General features: G+C 50.4%; 1 protein-coding gene across 1 annotated transcript; it reads left to right on the top strand.

The window, feature by feature from the left end:
• Positions 1–13297: 13297 nt before the first annotated feature.
• IRX6 (iroquois homeobox 6) lies at positions 13298–17958 on the top strand. Its single transcript, XM_030956009.1, is given in 9 exon segments — positions 13298–13457; positions 14577–14822; positions 15032–15141; positions 15431–15738; positions 15869–16360; positions 16577–16673; positions 16880–16940; positions 16942–17089; positions 17092–17958. Coding segments are annotated over 9 exon segments (1548 nt in total). The 5' UTR covers positions 13298–13412; the 3' UTR covers positions 17133–17958.
• Positions 17959–24635: the final 6677 nt, after the last annotated feature.

Here is a 24635-nt window from a genome sequence, read left to right as displayed (position 1 = left end):
GCAGGTGAATGAGCAGATGTAAAGTGCCTGGAGGTCAGTGTGACAATTCCAGCTGCAAGTCTGCCCAGGAGCTCTGACCTGTGCAGTCACTGTGCTGAAATATCACACCCTGGGCAAGCAGGTATTGCCAGAGATGCCAGCAAGCCTCCCTCCTGGCACACAACTGCAGCCCAAGTGCACAGTCCCAGCTCAGCTGTCCTTGGAGAAGTTATTGCAGCTGCAATAACCAGGGTGCTGTTAATCTGCAAACAGGCCTTTCTGCAGCCTTTCCCTTGCATTTAAATCAGTTTCACTGGAGAAAAAAAAATGTTTGCTTTAGCTAGGCTAACTAATCAGTGATGTGTTTGGCTAGAAACCTGTTATGTTTTGCTACTTTATCATGTTGCTATTTTCATGTTCAAAAGCTAGTTAAATTATTTACACTACACTTCATATATTGTGTACAACACTTGCCTTGACACGAACAGCAGCAACTGCAAAGCCAGTTTCCTTGAGCCAGTGCTCCAGAATAACACAGTGCTGTGCTTTGCAGGGAATGACCCATTCAGAGCTTCAACTCTCATCCTTCCTCCCTCCCTCCCCAAAAAAAAAAAAAAAAAAAGATAATATAAATAAAAAATAAATTGGCTTCAAAGTCTCAAACAGCAATGTTAATTTAATTCTAGAGAATATTACAAAACACAGAGTATAAAAGGAATAAGCTGAGCATTAGCTCAGTGTAAGAGCCTACCTACATCTAAAATTCACTGTGAATGATAAATTGCTTTCAGCCAATAACACCCAACATTATTTTAAAATGTATATTATAGAACATGTACTTCAAGAGGCTCTGTGAATATTTTATTATACCATCCCAATCATTTAGACTGTGTGATATACATCTCATTGTAGTTGCAATCCCTTTTAAGGTACAGTTTGATTTCCTCCCTGTCTTTTTATTTATTTAAATCACAACTGAGTTGAATTACCATTCCTTTGCTCATCAGCAACCAAATTGGGCAGAGTTAAGACACCCTGAAAACTTGGGAAGTACTTCTGTGGTTGGAGAAACAAACCTCCTCAGGTGTCTCAGAAGCCTGAAATCACACTCCAATGACCAAGGAAGCACACCCTGCTGTTCAGAAGTATCACCCAAAAGCATTTAAGGAAAACACAAATTTTTAAGAGTGTTGCAGCAGGATGGGGTTCCTACATCTCTGCTGCTGCAAAAGCCAACACCTATATTTCTGAGATCCACTATGGACACTGGCACACAGCAAGTCATTTCTGATGCTTTCACCTGGCAGGAAATCAGCAGCCACCTCTACAAACTGGAGTGGATTTTCAGTACCACCTCACTTTGCACTGCATCCCAGCTGGCTCTGGCATCCCCCCACTGCAGCAAGGGCTGCCCACAGTGACACGGGCAGGACACAGCACACACACCCTCCAGCAATGCCATACCCAGCAGATCCAATGGTGCCTTCCTGGCATGCCAGCAGAAAATGCCATGGGGCTGGACAGACACACTGCCACAGAGCTGGTGCCTAAGAAGCTCACAGCTCCATTTCCCTTCTCTGCATTTTGGTAGATGGAAAACAATAACTTGCACATAAAGCGGAACAGGGGTCACAGGCTGGGGAAGGAGATTATAAACAAAGTCTTTGGGTATAATATTACTCCACTTTCCACACTGATCAGTAAGCTCACAAGCTGCTAAGTGCCTTACTGTATATTGTTATTAAAATTCAGTTAAAAGGCATTTTACTGAATCAGGTCAGGGCTGAGTGATCCTCCCCAGTTCAAACCTATTCACAAGAATAGGTCTTGTGAATTGAGTCATAGATATCATGAAACATTACAAGTCAAATCAATATTTTATAGCCTCTGCACAGACCACAAGTCTGAAACTCTATCAGCATGGTGTTCTGAACAGAAGGATTTGCAGGAGCTAAAATAATTTACACTAATAAGGCACTGACCCATGCAGTCCTTAATGATCATTTAGCTTTGGCAATACATCTTAACCACTATTGAGCTGCTTGGGAGTTGTGGAGTTTTTTCAGCAGAAAACTCCTACATCAGATTAAGGACATGAGCAGTAACCCAACCACAAAGCTCAGTTTTGTTTCTGTAAATTCATTCCTATTATATAAACTCCTAAATTAAGAAATGAGGTATTTAAAACAAAGAGGTTAAAACACAGCCACAGAGACACAAACAAACATCACAGAAATCCTTAATTCCATTTCTTGCCTTGTTTGCTTATTGAAGTGCCATATGTTTCTGCAAGTGCTATGAAAATATCATAAGATCATAATTATATGGTTCGTTGAATTATAGAGTAAAGAAGCCACTTATTTACATTTTAATATGAACAGTAGTAATTGAAATGTCACATGCTTCTCTGTTCTTGACTCCAGAAAAATATTTATCTACCAACAGCTTGATGTGCTTTCAACAATGGCCTGGATTCATGAAAGGGATTTTTACTCACATCACTCTCTGCTTTAATTTATTTCTCCCTTATGAGTTACAAACTCAAATGGGGCTCCTGAAGTCCACAGGCACTGATGTAGCCATGAGGACATTGTGATGTAAACAGGTACTAAGGATTGTAAAGGTTCTTGCTAAGTTGGTGCTCAGTAATTCTTTGACCTGTCAATACATGAATCCCTGCAACAGCTTTAGGAATTCAATTTTGAATTGACCTCATTGAGCTGATGCAAAAAAACAACTGCAGATGTATTTAAACTGATTAGCTCTTGTTAAAGTCCAATAGTGAGCACACCCAAGTCAAGCTGATGTTGAGCACACACAGAGAGGGTTACAAGATTAAAATTAAAATTGCAATAACTGCACCCAGTGAGGTCACTGCAGCCCTGGACACATCTTACTGTGCCAAATTCACTTATGAGACCTAAAGCTTGATCTTTCTTACAGCACTACCAATGTCAGCAGGACAGGCTCAATTCTTCTAAGCAAGCTGGAAAGAGGAGCAAAGGCCCAAACCAGGGGAAGCAATTCACTGTGAGGAGAACATCACTCAGACCCACACAGCAGAGAGCAGCCAGCCCTGGGAAGGCAAAGCCAACACCATCAGGTATCTTATTTTGTTCACAGTAATATGAACAAAATTCATATTACTATGAAGGACAAATAAGGGGGAAGTTAATGGCAAAAAGGAGTACAAGGGCAGACTACACTGATGCTGTCCTAAAAAATAAACAAACATCCGTGGGCAGAGCAAGAACATTCTTCCCACAGCAGTTTGAAGCATTCCCTGTGGAGTTCACTCACTATGTGTACAAACAACATGGGTTTTCACTAGCTTTGAACACTGCTTCCACACATGTGCCTGTTAATACTAGAGACTGATTGTGTGCAGTCTATATGTGGCATTTAGCCATTCATAAAGGAATTAATCTGACACTAAACACTATTCATATTGTTCTCTTGCTATTGGTTTTTGTTTTTGGTTTTTTTTTTTTGCAAAGGTTTAACTTCATTTGTTACTGTCCAGGGCTTTTTTAGCACACACGACCAAATCAAAGGCACAGAGATGATAAAAAGGCATCCACTGCAGTCATGGTGCTACCCAGCCCCAGACTGGAACCTGGGAGAGCAACACACACCACCCTGCACAACAATTGTCTGCAAACAGGAGCCACCTGGCCAGAGAGGTATGGGCAGATGGAAGGAGGCTGTTTCCCACCTGTGCCCACAGCTGCAATGCCAGGGCCCTGTGCAGCCCTGCCTGCCCCATCCCTGCACAGCACACTAGGGAGGCCACCAGCCATCCCCACAGCAAAACCCCATAACAGGCAGCCACCAGCAGAAGGAGGGTGGGTAAGTATTTAGGCTCAACAGACAAGTACAGGTAAAACAATCTATGGGGCAATATTTTTACAGACTGATAAAAGACACAGAAGGCAGTGAGGACAAGCAAGCCAGGCAAGGACCTCACAATAAGGCAGTTCCAGCACTGCTGACTGCCCACTGCACATTTGCTCAGGCTTTTGCTAGCTCTGCATAATCAAAGAGGCACTGAGAGCTGATGCATGAGGAACAAACCAAGCAGAGGAACAAGTCTTTGTCCATCTTTCAGGGTTCAGCCTTTGGGAGCCTGAGCTGTGATGTGCAACTGAAACTCTGGAGAAGCAGCACCTCCCATGGTCACCCCAGTGCCCCCAGCCAGGTGCCCAGGCAGAGCCACCACTCACTGCACCAGGATTTGGTACCACTAATTCACCTTTCACTCCCAGAGAAAGATACACAAATATCTCCTCCACCACTACCACCAGTACAGATCTCTGGTGCTACACCCAGCCACTTAACGACCAGCACAAATTTTACAAAGATGAGAAGACAAAACAAAACACAAAATAGCCATGGGAGCTGTAGCACTGCCTGGGTAGACATTCAAACATCCCATATTAAACTCTTCCTTGAAAATAATAAACACTGCAGATCCCTATTCCATCTTTGTTACATTTTAGTATTCTTTGCTTCATTGCCCATTTACAAATCATGAAGAATTCATAGATGAATAATGGACTGAGAATAATATCCATGTATGTATATAGATATAAAAACATAAAACCCAGCACAGGCCAAGAACAGGATAAGCTCTTCCCAGGCACAGTAAATTAAAGACTAAAGCAGTAAAATTAAAATTAAAAAATCAAACCAATGTTGCTAAGTGTCTAAAATCCTTTCCAGTAGCTCTGATGGGCAGTCATTATCCTATTCCACAATAAAGCATGTCACTCCATTGTCCATAGAGCCTCCCTACAATATATAAATGAATTATTTTCTGGAGGTTTCCCCATTGTCTCTAGAGAATTTACAACACATTAAATTTAGCTCCTGTGTCTCCTTCAAGATGAAATGCTACTCCAGCTCCAGGCTGCTACGTGCCTGGGGCAAGGACAGAGGCACCTCTCAGGAAATCCCCTCCTCTCTTTGCAGCCCCTTGGCCCACCCCTCTCTCCCCACATGCAGGAAGGCCCCTGGGAAGTGCTGCCTCTCCCAGAGCCAGCACAAGGAGACACCATGAGCAAGTGGGGACACCACCACACTTCTCACCCACCTTGAGCAGTCCCAGTCCTGCAGCCATGTGCCTCGTGCTCCTGCTGCCAACCACTCTTCACCCCAAACCACAGCCCAGCTCCTCCCTCCTGCTCCAGGTGTAACAAATCTACTTAACAAACACCTCACAGCTGTGGTTCCTCGCTGTCCTAAAGTGGAGCTGCAAACAGTCTCAGCCCTGAGCAATCTCCAGTTAAACTGTGGGGCAGCAGGGCCAGCACAGCCCCACCTGTGGCTGCAATCACCCAGACCACGGCTGCACCTGGACATCACTTCTAAAATCCACATTATTTATAATACCTGATGACTCCACACCACAGCTGCACCTGGACATCACTTCTAAAATCCACATTATTCATAATACATGATGAGTCCTTCAAAGCATATACCTGAGGTTTTTACCCAATTAGGAGACAGGTCACTGATCCTCCTCCTTCGCTCCTTTCCTTTTCTTCCATTTACAGGACATTTGAAGTGACAATCTCTACCTGAGAGATGGGCACAACCATGGAACCCAAATTCCATTTTCAAAAGTAAAGTAGGCCTCTGGCATACAAGCTGAATGGATTTCCAGCAAACCTCATGCCCTTAAATGACTCATGGAATGAAGTCATGCCCACAACTGGCTTTCCGAAGAAATGTTTTAAAAAAAAGGTTGTTATCTTTATTTTGAAAATTTCACTGCTCATTATTACTTCCTAGTAGTAATAATGGTGCCTTCTCATTGTGAAAGTCTATCAGTGAAGACAAATACCCTTTTATGAGTTAAACTGATTGGAATAACTTTTAAACAATTACTCAACTCCTCTGAAATTTCTTTCAAGGGATTGAAGGTTTTTCCTGTATCAATTTATCTGGATTTCTCATGGATTATGCATTTTTCAAAAACTCACTCATTACAGATTAAAGAGAGAAAGGGAAGTTAGAAAGGACACAATAGAAAAAAAAAGATCAGTAAAGAAAAATATTTTAAATATTAATGACCAAAGGGGAAATGGAAACACATTAAAGGCGAATGTGAGAGCTTTTAAATATGTTATTAAAATTGATTTATAAATGAGACTCTTCTTTAACCACGTGCTTTAGCCTTCACTACTTATTTCCTTCTGCTATCTCTCCAAGCATTGGTGCTACCACTAAAAACTTGTGGCATTAAGATATCCAGAAAATAGTTAAGCTGGCCACAACTATGGGCTGCTCAAACTGGAAGGGACATCATTCTATTAAGAATCTCAGAATGAGATGAGCAATTGGGTACTTGCAGAGCATCTGTTCCAGGTGAGCCTGGGAGGCAGCAGGGGCTGCCCTGCTCACCCCCTGCAGCCCAGAGCCACCCTGCAGGCAGGGGCAAGGAGGGACTGGCCAGTGCACAAATGCAGACACTGATGATTTACAAAGCCAGAAAAAGACATTTGCCATTTCTGATCCCCTCCTCCCTCTGCAGGGAAGGATAAAATATCCATCACTGCACACCAGCCCTGGACAGGCTCCGAGGGCTGATCCACCACAGGGCAAACCAAACCAGCATTTCCATGGAAAAGTGTCTGCAGGTGGATGCTGAAGGACTGGAGAAGCCTGTCCTGGGCAGCCTGGGTTCACACAGCAGGCTGCAGGCTCCTCCTTCCTTCCACACCAAGCCCAAGTCCACATAAATCACCCCACCTGCATTTTCAGGATGTATCTCCTGGAGTTTTTCAGCTTTGGAAAGAGTTCCAGTATTGCCCCACAGGGCTGGGACAGCTGACTGCAGATCACTGCTGCTGGCACGTCAGAGTCCAAGCCACTGCAGCTTTCAGAGCTGCACAGGGTGCATCACACCAGCAGCAAGAGCAGCATCTGAAGCCATGAGACTCCTGGGTCACGTCTTCATTAAAGGACAAAGCAGCAGAATTGTATTGCCAAAACAGCCCGATTAACACAACCAAACTTGTGAAAATTATCCTTAAATAAATTTTGTGCATGTATCCTTGCACAAAGTTTGTGTAATTGGACAGTATAAAAGTGCATATAACAGCATATGTTTAACTAATAGATACTATTCATTAAAGTTAAATTAAATATGAAAAATATTTTCTCTTAAAGCTGCTATCTATCATAAACCACCAAACATTATAGGCAAACACTCCAAACAAAAATTTAAAACATCACTGAGAACTACAGATCTTGGATTTTGTGGTGAGAATGGTCCACAAAACTCATTCTGCATGTCCTTATAAGATCCTTTTTTATAGCAGGTTATGAATCATCACATGATATCTTTAAATGGATGATCAATACTATATTTTCCCATAAAACGTTTGGTTTGAAATCCGATTTTAAGTGCATTAGAGTTTTTGTGCACTGAATTAGTAAGTGTCATAATAAATTGTCATCAAATATGAAAGAAATATAGCTTAGATTAATTGCCATATTTATTTATGAGTCTGTAAAATACATTGTGAAAGTCCTGGCACATTTTTGGGATACCAGCTTGAACTTTCAAGCAAGTTAAAAGCATTAAACGAGACTGGAAGTAGATTTATTATTGGAATGTTTTTAATTGCAGTTTCAACCAGACACAGGTATTAGAATGGCTGTGCCCTTAATGGCCATCTCATGTGTTTTTTCTTTAAAAATGATATACTTTCCATATTTTTATTGATTTCATAAGATTTATTGTAGATTAGTGCTGCTTGTGTGTGAAATTGCAAGTGGTCCCAGCTTCCCCAGAGTAGAGGGCTGCAGATGGCCCAGGGCTGGAGCCACTCCTCCCCAAAGCCCACAGCCCCCAGCACAGCCTGCAAGCTGCTGAAAGACCAGAGAAAACCTGCATTACCTGAAGGGGACTGGCAGAAGAGTCCTCAGTGCACCACCCAGAGGGTCCTGTTCTGCACTCATTTCTACAAATGCAAAATGAAGTTAATTCAGACAGGATTTGGAGGGGCAGTCCAACTGAGCCCTTTCTTTACTCTGATATTAACTAATGAAGAGGCTCGACAGATTTGATGGGGTGGAACTGTCTTGGGTTAAGTATCTTCTGGGTTTGGAACAACTTATAAGCTCTTTATGTTTCTAACATAGTGTTTGTACAACAAACACAACTGGGGCTTTGTAAATTACAAATGGAAGTAAACAAGGAAGCAGTTCTGATATTCACATTTAATAGTGCACAGAAGTTGGTGAAGAATACCAACTTCTGGAAGAGAAGGCACAGTTGCATGTAGCCAGCATACTAATTTTAAAATAAACCTTGGAAATGACAGCAAGGCAAAGTAGGTAATGGAATAAAACTGCCTTTCACTGCCACAGGACAAAAATGACAAACTATACCTAAGGTGTGGTTAAATTAAAACCCTACAGTTTATCAGCCACGACTCCTTCACACCAACAGCACACGAGCTGATGCACAGGTCATGAGAGCACAGACACAGCTGGGTGGTTAATGGTGAACCCTGCTCATGATGTGTCAGACCAGCAATCCCTTAAACACACAAAAAAAATTAAAATTTAAAAAAAAATTAAAAATTAAAAAAAATTAAAAATTAATTTTTTTATTTAAAAAAAAAATTATTGATTTTACTGGAAACTGAATCCAAAGAGGGGTCAGACTAAATGAAAGCTGCCCTAAGTCTCCTGGCATAAATTAACCCACATCCCAGCAAAGCACAAGCAAGTTCTCAGAGGTGAAGTTCTCACAGGTTTTGTGTAGATGTATCTTCACCAGATGAATCTGTACTTTACAGAATAATCTACAGATAACCTGCAGAAAGCCAGTACAGAAGTGCTCAACTACCCAGATGTAGAGCACTCTTACAAAAGAAGTGTTTTCTCATCAGCAAAGGATGTTTTCACAAGTTGAGGTGATCACAAGTCAGTGATGGCCCCAGACCCAAGGAAAGTACCACCCCAAAGCCTGGGAAAGATTCATGTCCATCTTCCACCCGACTGCCACTGGGCACAGAATGGTTCAGAATAAAGCCCTGGGTCCCACCATCCTCCACCTCCAGTGACGTTCAAACCCGACCGTCAGTTTTACAGCCACACCTCAAAATGTAATCACAGCCAACACGGTGATAAGCTGAGATTCAGCAAATCCACTGATCATCATGGAAGTGATGCTGGGAGCCAAGTGGAGCTGCCAGTCCCTGGAGAAGAGGCAGGAGGAGGCTACTGCAGAGGACTGAAAGAAGAAGCAGCTCAGTGTCACACAAAGGAGCCCATGCAGAATGGTGCTTAGGGACCCCTGTAAATATTATTACTTTTGTCTGTGTCTTACTTTATTTCCAAATGATATCTTAAATTGCTCTCATTTAGCCATCCATCTCAATGAGAGGGTTTGGAGGAGCAAAGCAAAGCCCCAGCCTTGTATTTTTCTCACTCTGCATGTACCAAAAGTGTGTTGTTTCTTAGATTAATGAGCCTACATACATAACTGCCCAGAAATTCACTGACAACTTTTTGGATGTCCCCTTTCAGGAGACAAGTATCCAAAGGCAAATTTATTCCCGATGTATTTCAAATGTGACAAAAACAAAATACTTTCAGGTTTACCCTTCAGCCGACAGGGTACCATCCACTACCTCAGCAATACCTCACCCCCTAAATCAGCTCTTTTCCCACACTTCACTGTGCCAGTTCTCCCCTCTCTCCTGAAGACACTTCTATTTTCTGCTTGGATGTTAAGCAACTAAAGTTTTTTATCTTCCATAAGGTATTAATCTTTATATTGTCCTAATATGTTTCTACCCCTCATGCAGAAATCAGTCTTGAAAATAGCCACTGAGATAAGGACAGTACCAGCAAGCTTCACAGTAAGCCATCATATACACTATTTTAGTTTGTCAAAACAATTAGTGTTCATTTTGGCTTTATTCAGTTAAATCTGCAGTGACTGATCAGTATAAATTATGTATTAGGCTGCCCAGCTGTACTTGTTTATTCATGCATGGACTTGAAGAATTTTCATTTTCTCAGTACAAAAAAGCAACAGCCAAAAAAATCCCCCTGTATTCTAAAGACATTTTCTTCTCAGCCACATTTCTACTCTGTGTTTTTGAAGCTGCTTTCTTCTTCCCCTGCTTATTTCAATTAACCGATTATTTCATTTGCAATTATCAGCAGCTGCATTTGCATCGGTGGGAAGCACATCCTGTCACTTTCACCCCTTGCAATTACCTCCCAAGCAAAGCAGTATCAGAGCTAAACCAAGTGATGTTGATTTTAAAAGCATCAAAAATCACATTGTTGTCTGCATTTGAACTCCTGCCTCGCTTCAAGAAGGACTGCTTGCAGAAATGTTTACAGTTAAGCCTTGCAGTCCTCTCTTTCAAGAACAAAAGTCTGTGAATCAAGAGAGATCATTTTCTGGTTTTGCTCATGTTTGTAGTCACACACTCCTCACCAGGACGACTGGGTGAAGGGAATGCACGTTGTGGGGGTGGGTGGGATGATATGCTTATATGCAGGAGAGAGATGACACAGATTTAGAGAAAGAAAGATCTGCAGTGACCATGTACAGCATCGCTTGTCTCTCTGAGACATGGTGTATGTGCAGAATGGAAATTGGGCTGCTGAAGCTGATTCCCTGCAATGACAAAAATGGCAAATTGCACACTCCAACCCAAAGCTACCCTCTGCCAAGCCGGGTTCAGGAACTTGTTAACAGAAGGTTTATGCCAATATTTACAAATCACAAGAAGATGTTTTGGCAGCTTTGACATGCAGAGTACGGTTGCTCAGTGATGGACAGGCAGAGTGAATGGTGGCAGTGCTCAGAACACAAAGAGACAGAGTTTGTGTCCTCCTGAAGAGCTGGGGAGCACAGCAGAACTTGTATTTGTTAATGGGAATGCCACTCACTCTCCCAGGTTGTAAGGGCACTTAAAGGGGTCATCTGGATGGCTCTTGAGTGTGTCTAGAAAAAAAGTATGCTGCTGAAACATCTCTGTAGGGCAGAGTGCTGTAAGTGGAGAGAACTAGCTTGGGCAAGGCCACTTCCCAAAGCTTAGCCCAGCTACAATGTACCTGACAGGTAACAGAATTGCTTTCATGTTGATTGTGCGTGATAAAGATTGGGAAATGCAATGTCTGTATTGATCTGCATGATCTCTGTTATAAAAATGCTGTTTTGTACAGTGAATTCTGCCCCAGTTTAGTGCTTCAGCAAGGACAAGAGCCCTGCATGCAACCTGCCAGCACACACACACTGCCAGCGACAGCTCCTTTGGGCTCTGAGCCGCAGGCAGGATGAGCACACAGCCACTCTTGTTGTTTCTTCCATCAAATAACATACAAAGCGTTCTGGTGAAAAGACTAAATTTTGCTGAATTAAGTGCTTTAGAACAAGTGGTTTTATTACTTTATAATTAGCATAATTTTCCCCATAGGGATTCTTGCAATTAAATAATTAGCAGTAATGTTACCCAAAGGTGTTCTTTAATGAATTTTAAGTTATTGCCCCTGTTAACGACAATTGACAAGGCTGGGGTTTACAGCGCTCCGTCTCGCCAGGCTGCGGGCGAAACAGAGAGCTGTGACAGCCGGCCTTGAGCTCCGGGCCCCTCCGCTCGCCCCGGCGGGGCGGACGCGGCTCGGGCACCCCGTTCCCCTCGCGTCGTTCCGTCCCCGCGGGCAGCGGCTCCGACGGCGCGGGCAGCCCGCTCCGCACCCCTGCGGACCGCGGAGCCGCTCCGCCAGCGCGCAGCTCCGGCAAGGGCCGGCGAGGCCCGTCGCGGCTGGGCTCGCTGGCTGCCGGCGGAGCAGGGCAGGGCAGGGCAGGGCAGGGCAGGGGCCGCCCGGCTCGGGGTGTGCAGGGCAGCGGCCCCCGGGCCGGGCCGGGCCGGGCCGGAGCGCATCGCTCGCGGATCGGCAGCGCCACCCGTCGGGGAGCGGGGCGGAGGCGGAGCGGAGCGGCTCCGGCGGGGCGCACACGGACACGGGCAAGGCTGCCAGGGCTGCCCAGCGGCTCCGCGGGACACGGCCCCGCCGTGCTCGGGACAAGTGCCGCCGGGCCGCCCCGGGCCGCGTTTTTACTTGGTTTTCTTTTTCTTAATGAATTGCCATTGGTAATTCATCGCGCCCCGTCCGGCCCGGCAGCGCCTTGGCAGCTCCAGGCTCTTGGTGAGGGAAGTCCCGGTTTACCTCCCGGTGATCTCGCCTCAAACGCAAATTCGCAATATGTAATTCCCTGGTTAAACAAGGGCATTTCCATTTGTTAATTGATGCAATTACGCCGTGGCGGTAGCGGGCCGGCCGGGCTGCAGGCGGCCATCCATCCATCCATCACCGCCCCGCTGACCTGCCACCGCCCCGGCCCCCCCGCTCCCGGAGGGACCATCACGGGGCTAAGGGGGAACAAGGGGCTCAGCGCTCCTTGGAGAATGGGCTTCGGGCTGCTCTGCGGCCCGTGTCCTGTCCCGGTCCCGGCCTTGCCCCTGCTCCCGCAGCTCCGGGCCGCCGCGACGGGCAGCGACGCCGAGGCGGGGAGCACGGCTCAGCGGCTTCGGTGCAGAACCGGGGCCGAGTTGTACAGCAGCGCCCGGCACTGGGGATGGGTGCGAGGTCAGCGAGAAGGGTCGAGGGGCTGCGTCGGCCGGGCCCCCCTCGAGAGCCGCTTCCCCGGGTGCGCCCGGCGCCGCCGCTGCCACTGCCACCCTTGGCCGGCGCTCGTCCTCCCCGCGGCCGGCCCGTAGCCGGAGGACACGCTGGGGCTGGCGGGTGCCGCGATGTCCCCACTTGATATTTATTCCCCTATGACAAATTTTGATCGTGTTTAAAAATAAAGGGAAAAAAGACCAACCGCGGGGCACTCCCGGTCCCGCCTTTGACGTGCATCACACACAACACGGAACCAAGATGAAACACGCGCGGGGAGCGGGCGCGGGGCGCTGCCTGCTCCTGCCCGCCGCTGCCTGCTGCTGCCGGCAGGGCCGTGACGTCAGCCCGCTCCTCGCCCACCGAGGAACGCTAAAGACCTATAGAGCAGAAAATAATACAAGCAAGCTCCGTATCTTGCAAGCCCTACGTGATTTTCCCCCCCTCTTTGAAAAAGCCCCCTTGCACTTAAACTCTCTATACATGTGGGGCGGCTTTTTAAACTCCCTCTATACAAACATATTTATTAAGAGCGATGGGAAGTGGGGGGTAGCCTATTTTTTTAATCCAGGCACCAACCTCCTCCCTCCCCACCCCCCGCCTCAGATGTCTGGCTGCTTTTCTTAAGTGCAATCATCTATAATTGAGAAAAAAAAAAAAAAGCCATACGTGGAAATGTGTGTGTGAGAAGGTGCATCTTGAAGCAGGGTTTAGTTACAATCGATCTTGGGGGGAAAATATTGCCTATGGTCCAAAAATAAGGAGCAACTATGTCCTTCTCTCAGTTCGGATACCCCTACAGCACCACTTCACAGGTAAGGCGAGTGAGCAGCACTCACTTTTGTTTAGATTCTGCTGCTGCTGTCCAGATGTCTTGTCCCCCCCTCCTTTTTTTTCTTCCCTTCCCCTTACTTAGAATATTTTTTTAAAAGGGCACATCTGGAGCCTTTTTTTAAAAAATGTGCGTGTGTGTTTATGTCTCGTTTGTGTTGTGTTAGGCTTAAACAAATAACTCGCAGTGTGCACAGCAAAGGCGTGTAGGAAACCGGTAATTCCCCCTCCTCCCCACCCTTCACCGTTCAGTTTTAAGTGCAACAAACAAATAAAAAAACATAAATCCCAGCTACGACCGCTTCCCTAGCCCGCGGAGCGGCCGCGCTGCGCCGGGCGCAGCCCCCGCCGCACCGCTCCGCCCGGGCACCGCGGAGGGTGCGCGGGCAGCGGGAACCGCGCTCGGCGGGCTCGGGGCTTCACTCGCGTTTCTGCGGAACCGGGCTGTGCCGTTTCCTCCCTCCTTCCTCCACGGGTCGGTCCTTTTCCTGTGTTTTATTAGGATCTGTCGAGAGTTTTTTTTTCCCCCCATGCGATTTCCGAAGGACATCCCCCACTCACACCAAGGCACTCTGTATTAACTAAGTCGTAGCTATATCGTACTTCGAGTCACGATTTATTTGGGTAGAATTATTTATACACGGTAATCACTGCAAGATGTGCCTCCCTCGCTTGGGAAGTTAGCTGTCCCCTTGAAGTTATTGAAATCAAATGCCTTCGATTGCGTTGGCTGACATATTTACTGCTGTGTCTATTGTCAAATTAACTGTAATCGCAACTTTTTGCCTTTAAATCAATGCAGATGGACCGAGCGGGGGCGGGAAGGATGGAGCCTTATAGATCTTATACCTTTTTCGAGAGCAATTATTTCCCTAAAGTTTTGCCTGCTTGATTAATCGTGCTCCCTTCCCAAGAGCTCCTGCTTCCCATCCGGTTTATTTCCCGGTTTCTATAATTAGTTGCTCCAACCCGCGTTTCCTATCCCCCTCCTCACCGCCCCCCCCCTCCGCGCACACACACAGGCGCGCACACGCTCCTAAATTCCCCCCGATGGGGCTGCCTCGACAGTCACTCGGCGCCGTCCCGCTCTCTCCTCTCCGCAGTTCTTCGTGCCCGCCAGCCCCAGCACGACCTGCTGCGAGGCCGCCCCCCGCTCCGGGCCGGATGCCTCCTCGGCGCCGGCCGCCGCCTCCCTGTGCTGCGCCCCGTACGAGAGCCGGCTGCTGGCGCCCGGCCGCGCCGAGCTCAATGCGGCGCTGGGCATGTACAGCGCCCCGTACGCCGCCGGCCAGGGCTACGGCAACTACCTGCCCTACGGCGCCGAGCCCGCCGCGCTCTACAGCGCGCTGGTGAGTGCCCGGCAGCGCTCCGGAGGGGAGGACGGGGGTGCAACAGGCGGGAGAAACTTCGCGGTTCGCAGTCGGTACCGCGGCGGGGGAGTGGGGCCGGGAGCGGCGCCGGCCCGTCGGGGGTGGGGGGCGCGAAGGAACGCGGCTGCCGCGGGGAGCCGGGGCTGCGGGGCCCTGCTGGACGCCAAACGCTGCCGCTTCCCTTGCAGAACCCCCAGTATGAAATCAAAGACGGCGCCGGCACGTTGCACTCGGGAATCGCGCAGCCCGCTACCTACTACTCCTACGATCATTCCTTGGGGCAGTACCAGTACGACAGGTAAAACCCCTTTGATCAGCGCCCGGCAGCATTAGCATCCCCCTGCGAGGCTGCGGTCGACATCAAACGAGGGGACGGGGGGGCTCCGACCTGACAAACGTTGTACAAAAGAAACGAGGCGCCCGGGCGCAGCAGACAGCGGAAACCAAAGTTGGGCGGCGATGTCAGGAGGGCAGGGGCAGGAAGGCAGGTGGGCAGAGGCCACACCGGCCTGCGGCGCGGCTGGGCCGGGCCGGGGGGTTCTTGCCGGACTCCCGCCGGCCTCCCCTCCCTAATCATCTCCCAGCAGGTACGGGACGGTGGATTTCGGTGGTTCAGCCAGACGCAAAAATGCAACGCGAGAGACGACGAGTACTCTCAAGACCTGGCTGTACGAGCACCGCAAAAACCCCTACCCCACCAAAGGAGAGAAAATCATGCTGGCTATCATCACTAAAATGACCCTGACGCAAGTGTCCACTTGGTTTGCTAACGCCAGACGGAGGCTTAAGAAAGAAAACAAAATGACCTGGTCTCCCAAGAACAAAGCCGGGGAAGAGAGGAAAGAAGAAACCCCGAGGGAAGAAGATGAATACAGTGCGGAGGGTGAAGGCAGAGGTAGGCGGGAGAGGCAGACGGGCGCCTCTGAGTAGGCTCGAAGTGACGGCCGATTTGGAGGCCCCCCCAACTTCCCCGCACCCGCACTAACGCCCTGCCGCCCCTTTTTTTCCCGTGTGTGTCCAAGCAGAGCAGAAGAGCTACAAGGAGGACAAGGACCTGCGGTTCAGCGACCTGGAGGAGGAGGAAGAGGAGGAGGAGGAGGCGGGGAAGCCGGAGAAGGGCCGGACCAGCTCCCTGCAGGAAGCCCCCAGCCTGGGCGCGGCGCTGCCCGAGGCTCCGCGGAGCGACTGCAGCCTGCCCGGCGCCTTCCACGCCTTTCCTTGTGCCAAGGCCCCGGCCGCGGACTTCGCCCCCGCCTGCTTGGCCGGCCCGCCGCCGCCCTACGCGCCCGCGGAGAAGCCGCGCATCTGGTCCCTGGCGCGCACCGCCGGGGCCAGCGCGGCGCGCAGGGGCAGCCCCGAGGGCCGCGGCGCGGAGGGAGGCGGCGGCGCGGCGGGGGAGCAGCCCCTGCCCGCCAAGGCCTTCCGGAGCTCCGCTTTCAACCTGCAGCCGCTCCCGCGAAGCTGCGCGTCCCACCGCGGCCTGGGGGAGCCGTGCCAGTTCGCGGCGGCGGGCGAAGGTACCCGCGGCGGCGGGGGCCGCGGGGACGGGCGGGACCGCGGGCCGGGCCGGGACGCAGGGCGCGGCGTGAGCCCGCCCGCGCGGTGACAGCCCCGGTGCTCGGCCGTGCCCAGGTGTCAGGTGCAGACGCCGAGGCTTCCCCGCTCGAGGCGAACGGGCAGGGAGGGCGGCGGGAGCGGGCCGTGCCTACCGCGAGCCGCTTGTGTCTGTGCAGGCTTCGGGCGGGGCGCCAAGGGCGGCCCGGGAGGCACCGAGCTGGGTGGGACGTGCCTGGACAGGCTGCGGACGGCGTTCCGGCCCGTGCTGCGGAGGTGAGGTAGGTGACGGGCCGGCCGCCGGGGCCCACCTCGCACGAAGCGCACTCCAGCCCGCCTGGCCCTGGGACACCGCAGCGGCCCCGGCCTGAGAGCGCTGCGCCAAGGCCGCCCGCCTTGCCCCGCCCCGGCGCTCCCGTCCGGGCGGGGCAGCGACCGCGGCCACTTCTGCGCCAGCTCATCACCGCTTCTCCGTCCCGCAGGGCCGCCCGTCCCATCCTGGGCGTTGGCGACGGGGCTCCAGCTGTAAGGAAGCGCTGGGCTTGAAGGAACGCAAGAAACCTGTCCCCGGGCCGGCGGTGGCCTCGCGGCTCCGCCCGCCCTGCCCTCGCCGGGGAAGGGCCGCCGCGGCACAACGTGCTGCGCACATGGGGCCGGGGGCCGCGGCGGGCGGAGCGGCCGCAGGACCGGCGCCTCCCGCCGCTCGCCTGCCATGTGTTCAATATTGCCCATTGACGTCTTTGCAAAAAGGAAGAAAAACCCCCACCCTAATATTTTCTCTTTTTCCCCCACGTCGTGGTTTGTTTCTCCTTTTCCTCCCAAACCCGCGCTCTCTGCTCAGCGCCCTGCTCTGCCAAGGGGCACCAGTTCGCAGTCGCTCCCGGGGAGGAGAAGGAGGAGAAGCGGCGCAGGTTACGCCGGACTGTTTCTTTCCCGTCTCTGTACATAGATACCGCTGAAAGTATTTTTCGGAGTATAATTAACACGGGTGAGCTGAACGCCACGAAGCCGCCAGTGACCTCGGAGCTCTCCAGCCAGGAGCCGGCACAGCCCGGGAGGAGCGGCCCTGGGCACCGCCACCCGCCCCGGGGCACGGCCGGGGCACCCCCGGGCAGCGGGTGGCGACCGGGCGGCGAAGTAGGACGTTGTTAGTGGGTCACCGCCGTCAGTCAGTCAAAAGAGCAGTGCTGCACTTTACAGGACAGACGAGAAAGGGAAACCGTATCTCTGCATTATTTCTGTTTAATTAAAAGTGTCATCAAACACTTTCTGTTCAGACTAATAAACCAAGCAGGGATGAGGAAAGAATGTTTCTTTGTTCCTGTCTCTAGAAGCAGTGGCAATAATTTAAATTAATAACTGTGGTAATTAAGAGGTCATCTATAGATCAACCCGATACCTGCTATTTCCAAGTTCACTGGGGTCAGCATTTACATTAAGTCATTTGTGGTCAATAGAGTCCAATGAATTCTGCCTTAATAAATCAGGGAAATCAATCTTGAATATCGAGTAGACTTCTATATGTTTACCAAAGGCTACTCAAGACGAGTGGGGCTGTATAACTGGGAGCCCCCTGGGTTTGCGACCGGAGAAGCAATTCGTAGGGGAAAGGAGGAGCTGCAGGTCAACGCAGGGAGATGTGAGGGGGCTGCCCCCGGCGGCAGCCGCGGCCCTTCCCGGGAGCAGAGGGCACTGTGAAGGAAGGCAAACTTCGTTGGGCTCTGGAGGATCCGGGGGGAAAGGGAGGAGGAGGTTGAGTGCACACGAGGGGAGCAGGTGAGGGCCCGTCGGGAGCCCCGCCGCAGACGCGCGGCCACGGGGCTTTCCCGCATTCCCTGGACAAGAGGCGGTGCAGCAGCAGCAGCAGTCTGTTGCAGTGACCTGAAGCTTAGAGAAGGGGAAATTAAGCTGCGAAAAGATAAACATTATTTCAAGTCGGATTTGAAGGATTAGGGCTTGTAATAAAGAGTATTAGGCCCTTTCGAAGGGTTCTTGCAAGGCGACTTTTCCGCCCACCGGAGAGGACAGGTATTATCTCCATTGGGGGCACATGGGCGGGCTTCCCACGCGTGTCCGCACGGCAGAGCCAGGCCGGGCCCCCCTCCCGGCTCTGTCCCCTCCTGCGACCCGGCTTCCTCCGGTTCCGTTTCCCGGCGGCTTTGTTTGAGCCTCCCCGGGGAGGCAGCTCTGCATCGCCCTCCTGAGCTGCTCACGGAGACGAAACCTGCACGGCCCCCGCGGGCGGCCAGGAGCTCCCCGCAGCTGCCGGCTCTGCCCCCGGCCCCGCAATCCCCCGGGTCTCTCTGCCCCGGCCGCGAAAGAGCCGCGAAGCCCGCGGGGAAGTTAATTAGGCGGGTGCAGGCCTCGAGGTGTCTTTAAGGCAGGCACGGAGGTAACCTGCAGGAGTCTTAGGACTTTTATTTTTTATTTATTACTTTTACTCCCCTTTTATTAAAGGTCAAGTGAGCGAGATGCAGATTATCCCGCCCGCTCAGGACTCCCCTGCAATCTGTCACGCCGGCAAGATATATATCGCAAATCTCTCAAAATATAATCTCCAGGAATCATATTCCGAATACTGTTTTGATTAAAAACCAGAGCGGGGATTGATGGGGAACTAATACCGGCAGCGGAGCCTGCGTGCGCCCAGGCACAAAACTAAAATAACGGGCTCGCACGAACAGATTCAGCGCCTCCAATGCCATAATAAACGTATTTAAACCGTCTCTGTCTGAGCTTTGCTACGAGATGGGCTTTTTAATGCCGCTTCTCTGGGAATTGAACTCGGGCTGTCCGGCGGAGCGGGGGCAGGCGGGCTGTGCCGGGCGGGCTCGGGGAGACGGGGCCGGGGCGGGACGCAAGGCGGGCGCGCCAGGTGAAGCCCCCGCGTAGCCGGGGCACCGCGGTAGCGCAGCAGCGCTCACAGACACACACACACACACACCCAGCCCCTCCCGGCACCCCTCTTGGCTCCGAAGGGCCGGGTCTCTCCCTCTCCGCAGCCGCGGGGACGCGCTGGCAACAGCCCCGCAGCCCCGCATCGCCCCCCAATTAGCGGCCGCGGAGGCGGGCGGGGGCGGCTCGCTGTCGCGTCCCCCGCTGGGGTGGGAAGTTTCTAAAACAAAGTCGCCGGGCTAATGGCCCCGGGCGGGAGCGGCGGGGCCGCGCACACTCCACTGCGCCCGCTCAAAGCCAGCGCGACCGCGGGGCCGCCGCCGCCTCCGCCGCGCTCGCTAATGAAGTTTTGTCAAAGACAATTACGGGCCCGGCGGGGGCAGGAGGCCGCGATGAAAAGGCGGCTTTGTGCGGCCGAGACGGCGCGGCTCCCCGGGCACCCCCGGCCCTTCCTGCGCCCCCGCGGTGACCCCCGCGCCCGGCCCCGCTCCCCGCGGGGACAGCGGCCCCGGTGCCCGGCCCCAGGTGAGCGCACAGGCGGGCTTGGTGCCGCCACGGAGTTCCCAGAGCTGCAGTTCGTCAGCCCGATCCACCGAGGACCGGAGCAAGCTCCGAAAAGTGAGGGCTGAGGCAGCGGGCAGCCACTGCTTCCTCCACACACCCCTGGCTCAGGGTTTCTGCCCCCTCGCCCCCTCCTTTCCCCCAGAGAGAAATCGGCGGATTCCCGCTTCAGCGTTGTTGCATTCAGCAATTGGGAGAATTCGTCCAAAAACTGTCAAACGAGCTGGCTAAATCTGTTTAAATATACAGTGGAGAGACATGAGTTTGGGGTCTTGGACTGCAGCTGCCTTCAGCTGCGTCTGAGCCAGAGGAGGTGTGGGAGAGCGGGACAATAACCATCCTTCAGCACCTTCCCCAGACTGCCAGCACCGGCTGCTGCCCTCCATCTCAGGTCCTTGGTCACCTCCCTTCCCTGCCATCCCCAGCCAACGTGGGCAGCACAAAACACACTGGCACTCTCCTGGAGAGGACAGGGAAGCATTTCTGAGTCGTGAGAAAGTCTGGGCAATACATGTGACCAGCTAGGTGGCTTCCCAACCTTTGAAGCACAGTCCTCCTTTTAGGAACACAAGAGAGGCAAACCCTTCCTTTGCTGCTGCACAAGCACATGAGGAGAACAGCCCTGGCACTGAAATGGTCTAGACTCCTCACCCCCAGTTGGCTGATATTTGCCTGTTGTCCTGTTCCCCTACAGGTTCCCTTTCCCACAATAAAGGGACACATTTTACTGCCTTTGCAGCAAACAAACCCCTTGAAGATCCCTTTTCAAAGGTGGCTACCACAGAAGTTTTAGCTTGATGTGGCTATTGAGGTTATGGAGCAGTGGGTTGGAGCAATTAGTTCAAAATGATCTCAAAAACTGCACAAGCAGCTGCCCAGGCCAGGTGTCGTTTCAGGATCAAAGCATCTGTTAGAGGAAAATTATTTTTGCCATTGTATTTTTTTTTTTTTACCTACTGTTCATCTGAAAATAAATTACAGGCCAGAACAGGTGGATAACATTCTGGAATGATTTAATGATTTATTTAATCTGGATTCTCTTTCAATCTACTTAGCAGGATGAATACTTTTTTTTTTAGCCTGAATCCAAAAGCCTGTCTTTTCATCTAAAGAAGAGAAAATACCCTAAAACACTGCTCTGCTGCTGTCAAGGTGTACTCCCCATTGCTGCTACTAAACCACTGGTAATGTCTGCTGTGCTAAAGGGCCTGAGGGGAAACCGCAAGAAAACAGAGCCAATTTAATTTTTTTGTTGTTGTTGTTCCTTGCCATCTTCCTAGTGCTTTAGATATTATTTCCCTTCCTGGGCAGTGTTTGGGTAATAAAAGAACTGATTGTAGCGTTCAATCACTACCCCTTAAAGGGTGAGAGGACAGCTCTCTGATTTTCCCCTCTTGCTAGGACAGCTTTGTGTAGCACTGGCTGGGAGTGGAGCTGGAACGGACACACAGGAATCTTCTGCTGCAAACACCTCTGGATCCACTGATACCAAACGAGGCCAGGAGCAATTCCTTCAGGCGCATTCACACAAGGCTTCAGATCCTAGGGGAAACCTTCCTTCTTGAGAAGCCATGCTTTTGCTAGGAAGGGATTAGCAAAACCATTGCTCACTCACTTAGATATGAATTTCTGATGTTTGGTTTGAGCTGGAAGAAGATGTTTTATGGGGCAGATACTCTCAGGACCTATAAAGTGCTGAAATTTATGGATTAACTCCTGGATGGCTCAGTTTAGTACTCTAGTCCCACTGGAGTGTAATGCAGATGTGTAGAGGGGGAAAGGAGCTGGCAAAATGTTTTTAGATATGGGGAAAGATACAGGACATTGAAGGGGTGGTAGGCAACACTGCCAGCATATTTCCAACTCATGTGCCTGTCCACTTTAGTTTAATGGATTACATTAAGGTTTTAAACCTGCTTTAGCCCATCAGACTCAGGTATGTGCTCCAGTAAAACATTTTTTGTTGTTTTGTTCCAGATTTTTTTTTTTTTTTTTTTTAATTCAGCATAGCTCAAAGTGTGAGTTTGCTACTAGTCAAGTCCTGAGTTTGTGCTACAGCACCAACTCACTCATGGTGAGGTATGTTTGGAAGAATTTCTGTTACCAGACAAGACAGCCAGGTTGGTGAACCTGCCAGCCCAGCCCCAGACTGCCTGGGGTGGAAGAGAAGAGACTTGGAATGATTTTACCTGTCAGCCTCCCAGCAAGGGTACTCTGAGCTATACAGGCCCTCAGGGAAACCTGGCCCAGGTGAGCTGGCCTCCAGGGTGAACAGGGCACATACAAAAGCTAACTGCAGCTTTTAAATAAAAAATATCACCTCCACTTGACTAGGATGATTCATGCAAGTGGATTCACTTCTTAATTCCAAATACCCAACATCATTAATGTTCAACATCTAAAAGATAACCTCCACAGCCGTCTGCATAGTGGAACATCTTAACTTTATTGAGCAGCTAAGAAACAAACAGTGATGGGAGCTCACAACCAATCACACTGTTGGTCACTAACAGAGAAATCAAGCATCCATATTGCCATGCTCAGGTTTTCTCTGTGCAAGCCACACAAGGCACAGGGAAAGGAATGGATTAGGTGCACAAGGCAATGAACAACAAGGAGCTCTGAGTCAGCAGCCTGCCAGGGATTCATGCTGCACACTTAAATCTTGTTTATCTGAGCACGTGCTTTGCAGCTCTGCAGCCACCATCTGCAGTTTACTCTGGGGACCTCTGGCAGCCTGGTCACCAGCCCAGCTGGTGCAAGAACAAGTGCTGCATGTCCTGCAGGTGGCTCACTGCTGCATGTCCTGCAGGTGGGTCACTGCTGCATGTCCTGCAGGTGGTAAACTGCTGCATGCCCTGCAGGTGGGTCACTGCTGCATGCACTGCAGGTGGGGTCACTGCTGCATGCACTGCAGGTGGTAAACTGCTGCATGCACTGCAGGTGGGTCACTCACTGCTGGCAGACTCAGCCCTGCCTGCCAAGGCTCTCCTGCAGTGCCAGAGTAGCTCACCTTCCCTGGAGCTCAGTACTGAGTGAGGGGCACGAGTGTCCCTGACAGAGCAGCTGCAGGGCAGCTCCCCAGAGTGAGAAGTGTGTCATTTATTGGACCCACAGGACCACAGGAGAGACAAAGCTCTTCTCAGAAGTGTTACTGGCATGAGAGCTGAGATCATATTAAGAGTGGACCATTTGTGCAGCATTTTATCAGCAACAAACCAGTTCCTAGCCCACAGTCCAAACCCAGCAGTAATAAGGCAGGACAGCTGATTTTGCTTTGAATAACAAGTAAACAGGAGGAACAGAAGCAGAAACAACTGTTCCTGTGAGACATGTGGTACCAGTCCTGGCTGGGTACCAAGCCTGACCATTACCTAACCAACACCCAAGGCACCACTGTTCCAGGGCACTGTTTCATATTTATGAGATCTTTCCTTTGCATGTACAGAGAGATAACTCTAAAATGGCCCACAGCCATCTGGGGAGTGAGGAGATGAATGAAGGAGTCTGTGTGAAACCCCAAAACCTGGACAGCTCACAATGGTAAAAACTGAAGTGTCAAAACTCTCCTCAGGCAACAGCAGTTCTGCTCTCTGGTTATCCTCTGGGCATTTATTTGCCTGTTCCCTCACAAAGAAGGTCAAAACCTGTGTACAGTAGCCTTGCTGGCAGAGGGGGAGGTGGTTCCACCCACTCATATATCCTTAGCTCTCTTATCCTCCATTACTGCTTTGACTTCAGGACCCTCAGCATAAGCAAGTGTTTCTGTGCTGCTGCCATTTAAACGCAGGAAAGGGCTGCAGTGCCCACGTTGTGTCAGGCACACCAGCAGGTTCCTGTTAAACAGGGCTTTTGTACCCAACCCCAACATGCCACAGCATCCATGGCTACACATGCAGAGCATTCTGCAACACACACATCCACAGCAGCATGTAAAACTGATCACACACATCAAATTACTGACTTCTTGAGCAGATAAATGTATGCTAAATACTTCTGTGAACCTTCAACATTCAGAGGAATCTAGATAATGGAGATAATGCAACAATAGCTGCCTTAGCTGAGGGAAAGGGAGCTTCTACACACAGGAATTCTGATTTCCAGCTTCTCACCATCTGTCAGAGCAGAGCTGATACACCTCCTGCTTCTATTTCATCATACCCTTAGTGAATGCATCTCACTATATTCAGGGGCACATCTGCCTATCAAGAATTACAATTTACCTGTAGAAAAATCAATTGCCAGTAAAACTCTTCAAGTATCATCCAGAATTCAGAAATGTAACACATATTACCCTTCTTCCTGAGCTTTCCCATAAAATATCAGCTTACTCAGTATTCTGTGGCAGGAAATTAATAAAACTTGTCCTAGTTGCTCTCAATTACAGCAATAACATAACCTCATTTGCTCTTCATACACATTTAAAAATCAGGCTACAAATACAATTCAAGGTATTTCGTAAATGGAGCAGATGTAATTACAGTGTGGGAGTGTAGTCTCGGGGACAATTGTACTTGTACAATTCCAAAAGTTAATAACAAAGATTTTCTCTAAGTCACTTTTCACCCCAAATCCTAAAGCTCATTGTGGGCTGCACCACCTCTAGCTCACTCAGCATGCCATTGAGATCAGTTTAACTTGCAAAGGCTCAAGAGTGACATTTTAAGGGCTGAGGAGAACCAGGAGGCATCAATGACCTGGTGATCCTCATTCCCTGCAGAGCTGCAGGCTCTCTTTGTGCAAAGATGCCCAAATCTGAATCCAAGGGCTCTCAGGAGCATG

The sequence above is a fragment of the Camarhynchus parvulus genome, chromosome 11 (genome assembly GCF_901933205.1).
Source record: "Camarhynchus parvulus chromosome 11, STF_HiC, whole genome shotgun sequence".
Lineage (NCBI taxonomy): Eukaryota > Metazoa > Chordata > Aves > Passeriformes > Thraupidae > Camarhynchus > Camarhynchus parvulus.
Note: the sequence above shows the minus strand (reverse complement) of the source record. Positions and strands in the feature narration are given on the sequence as shown.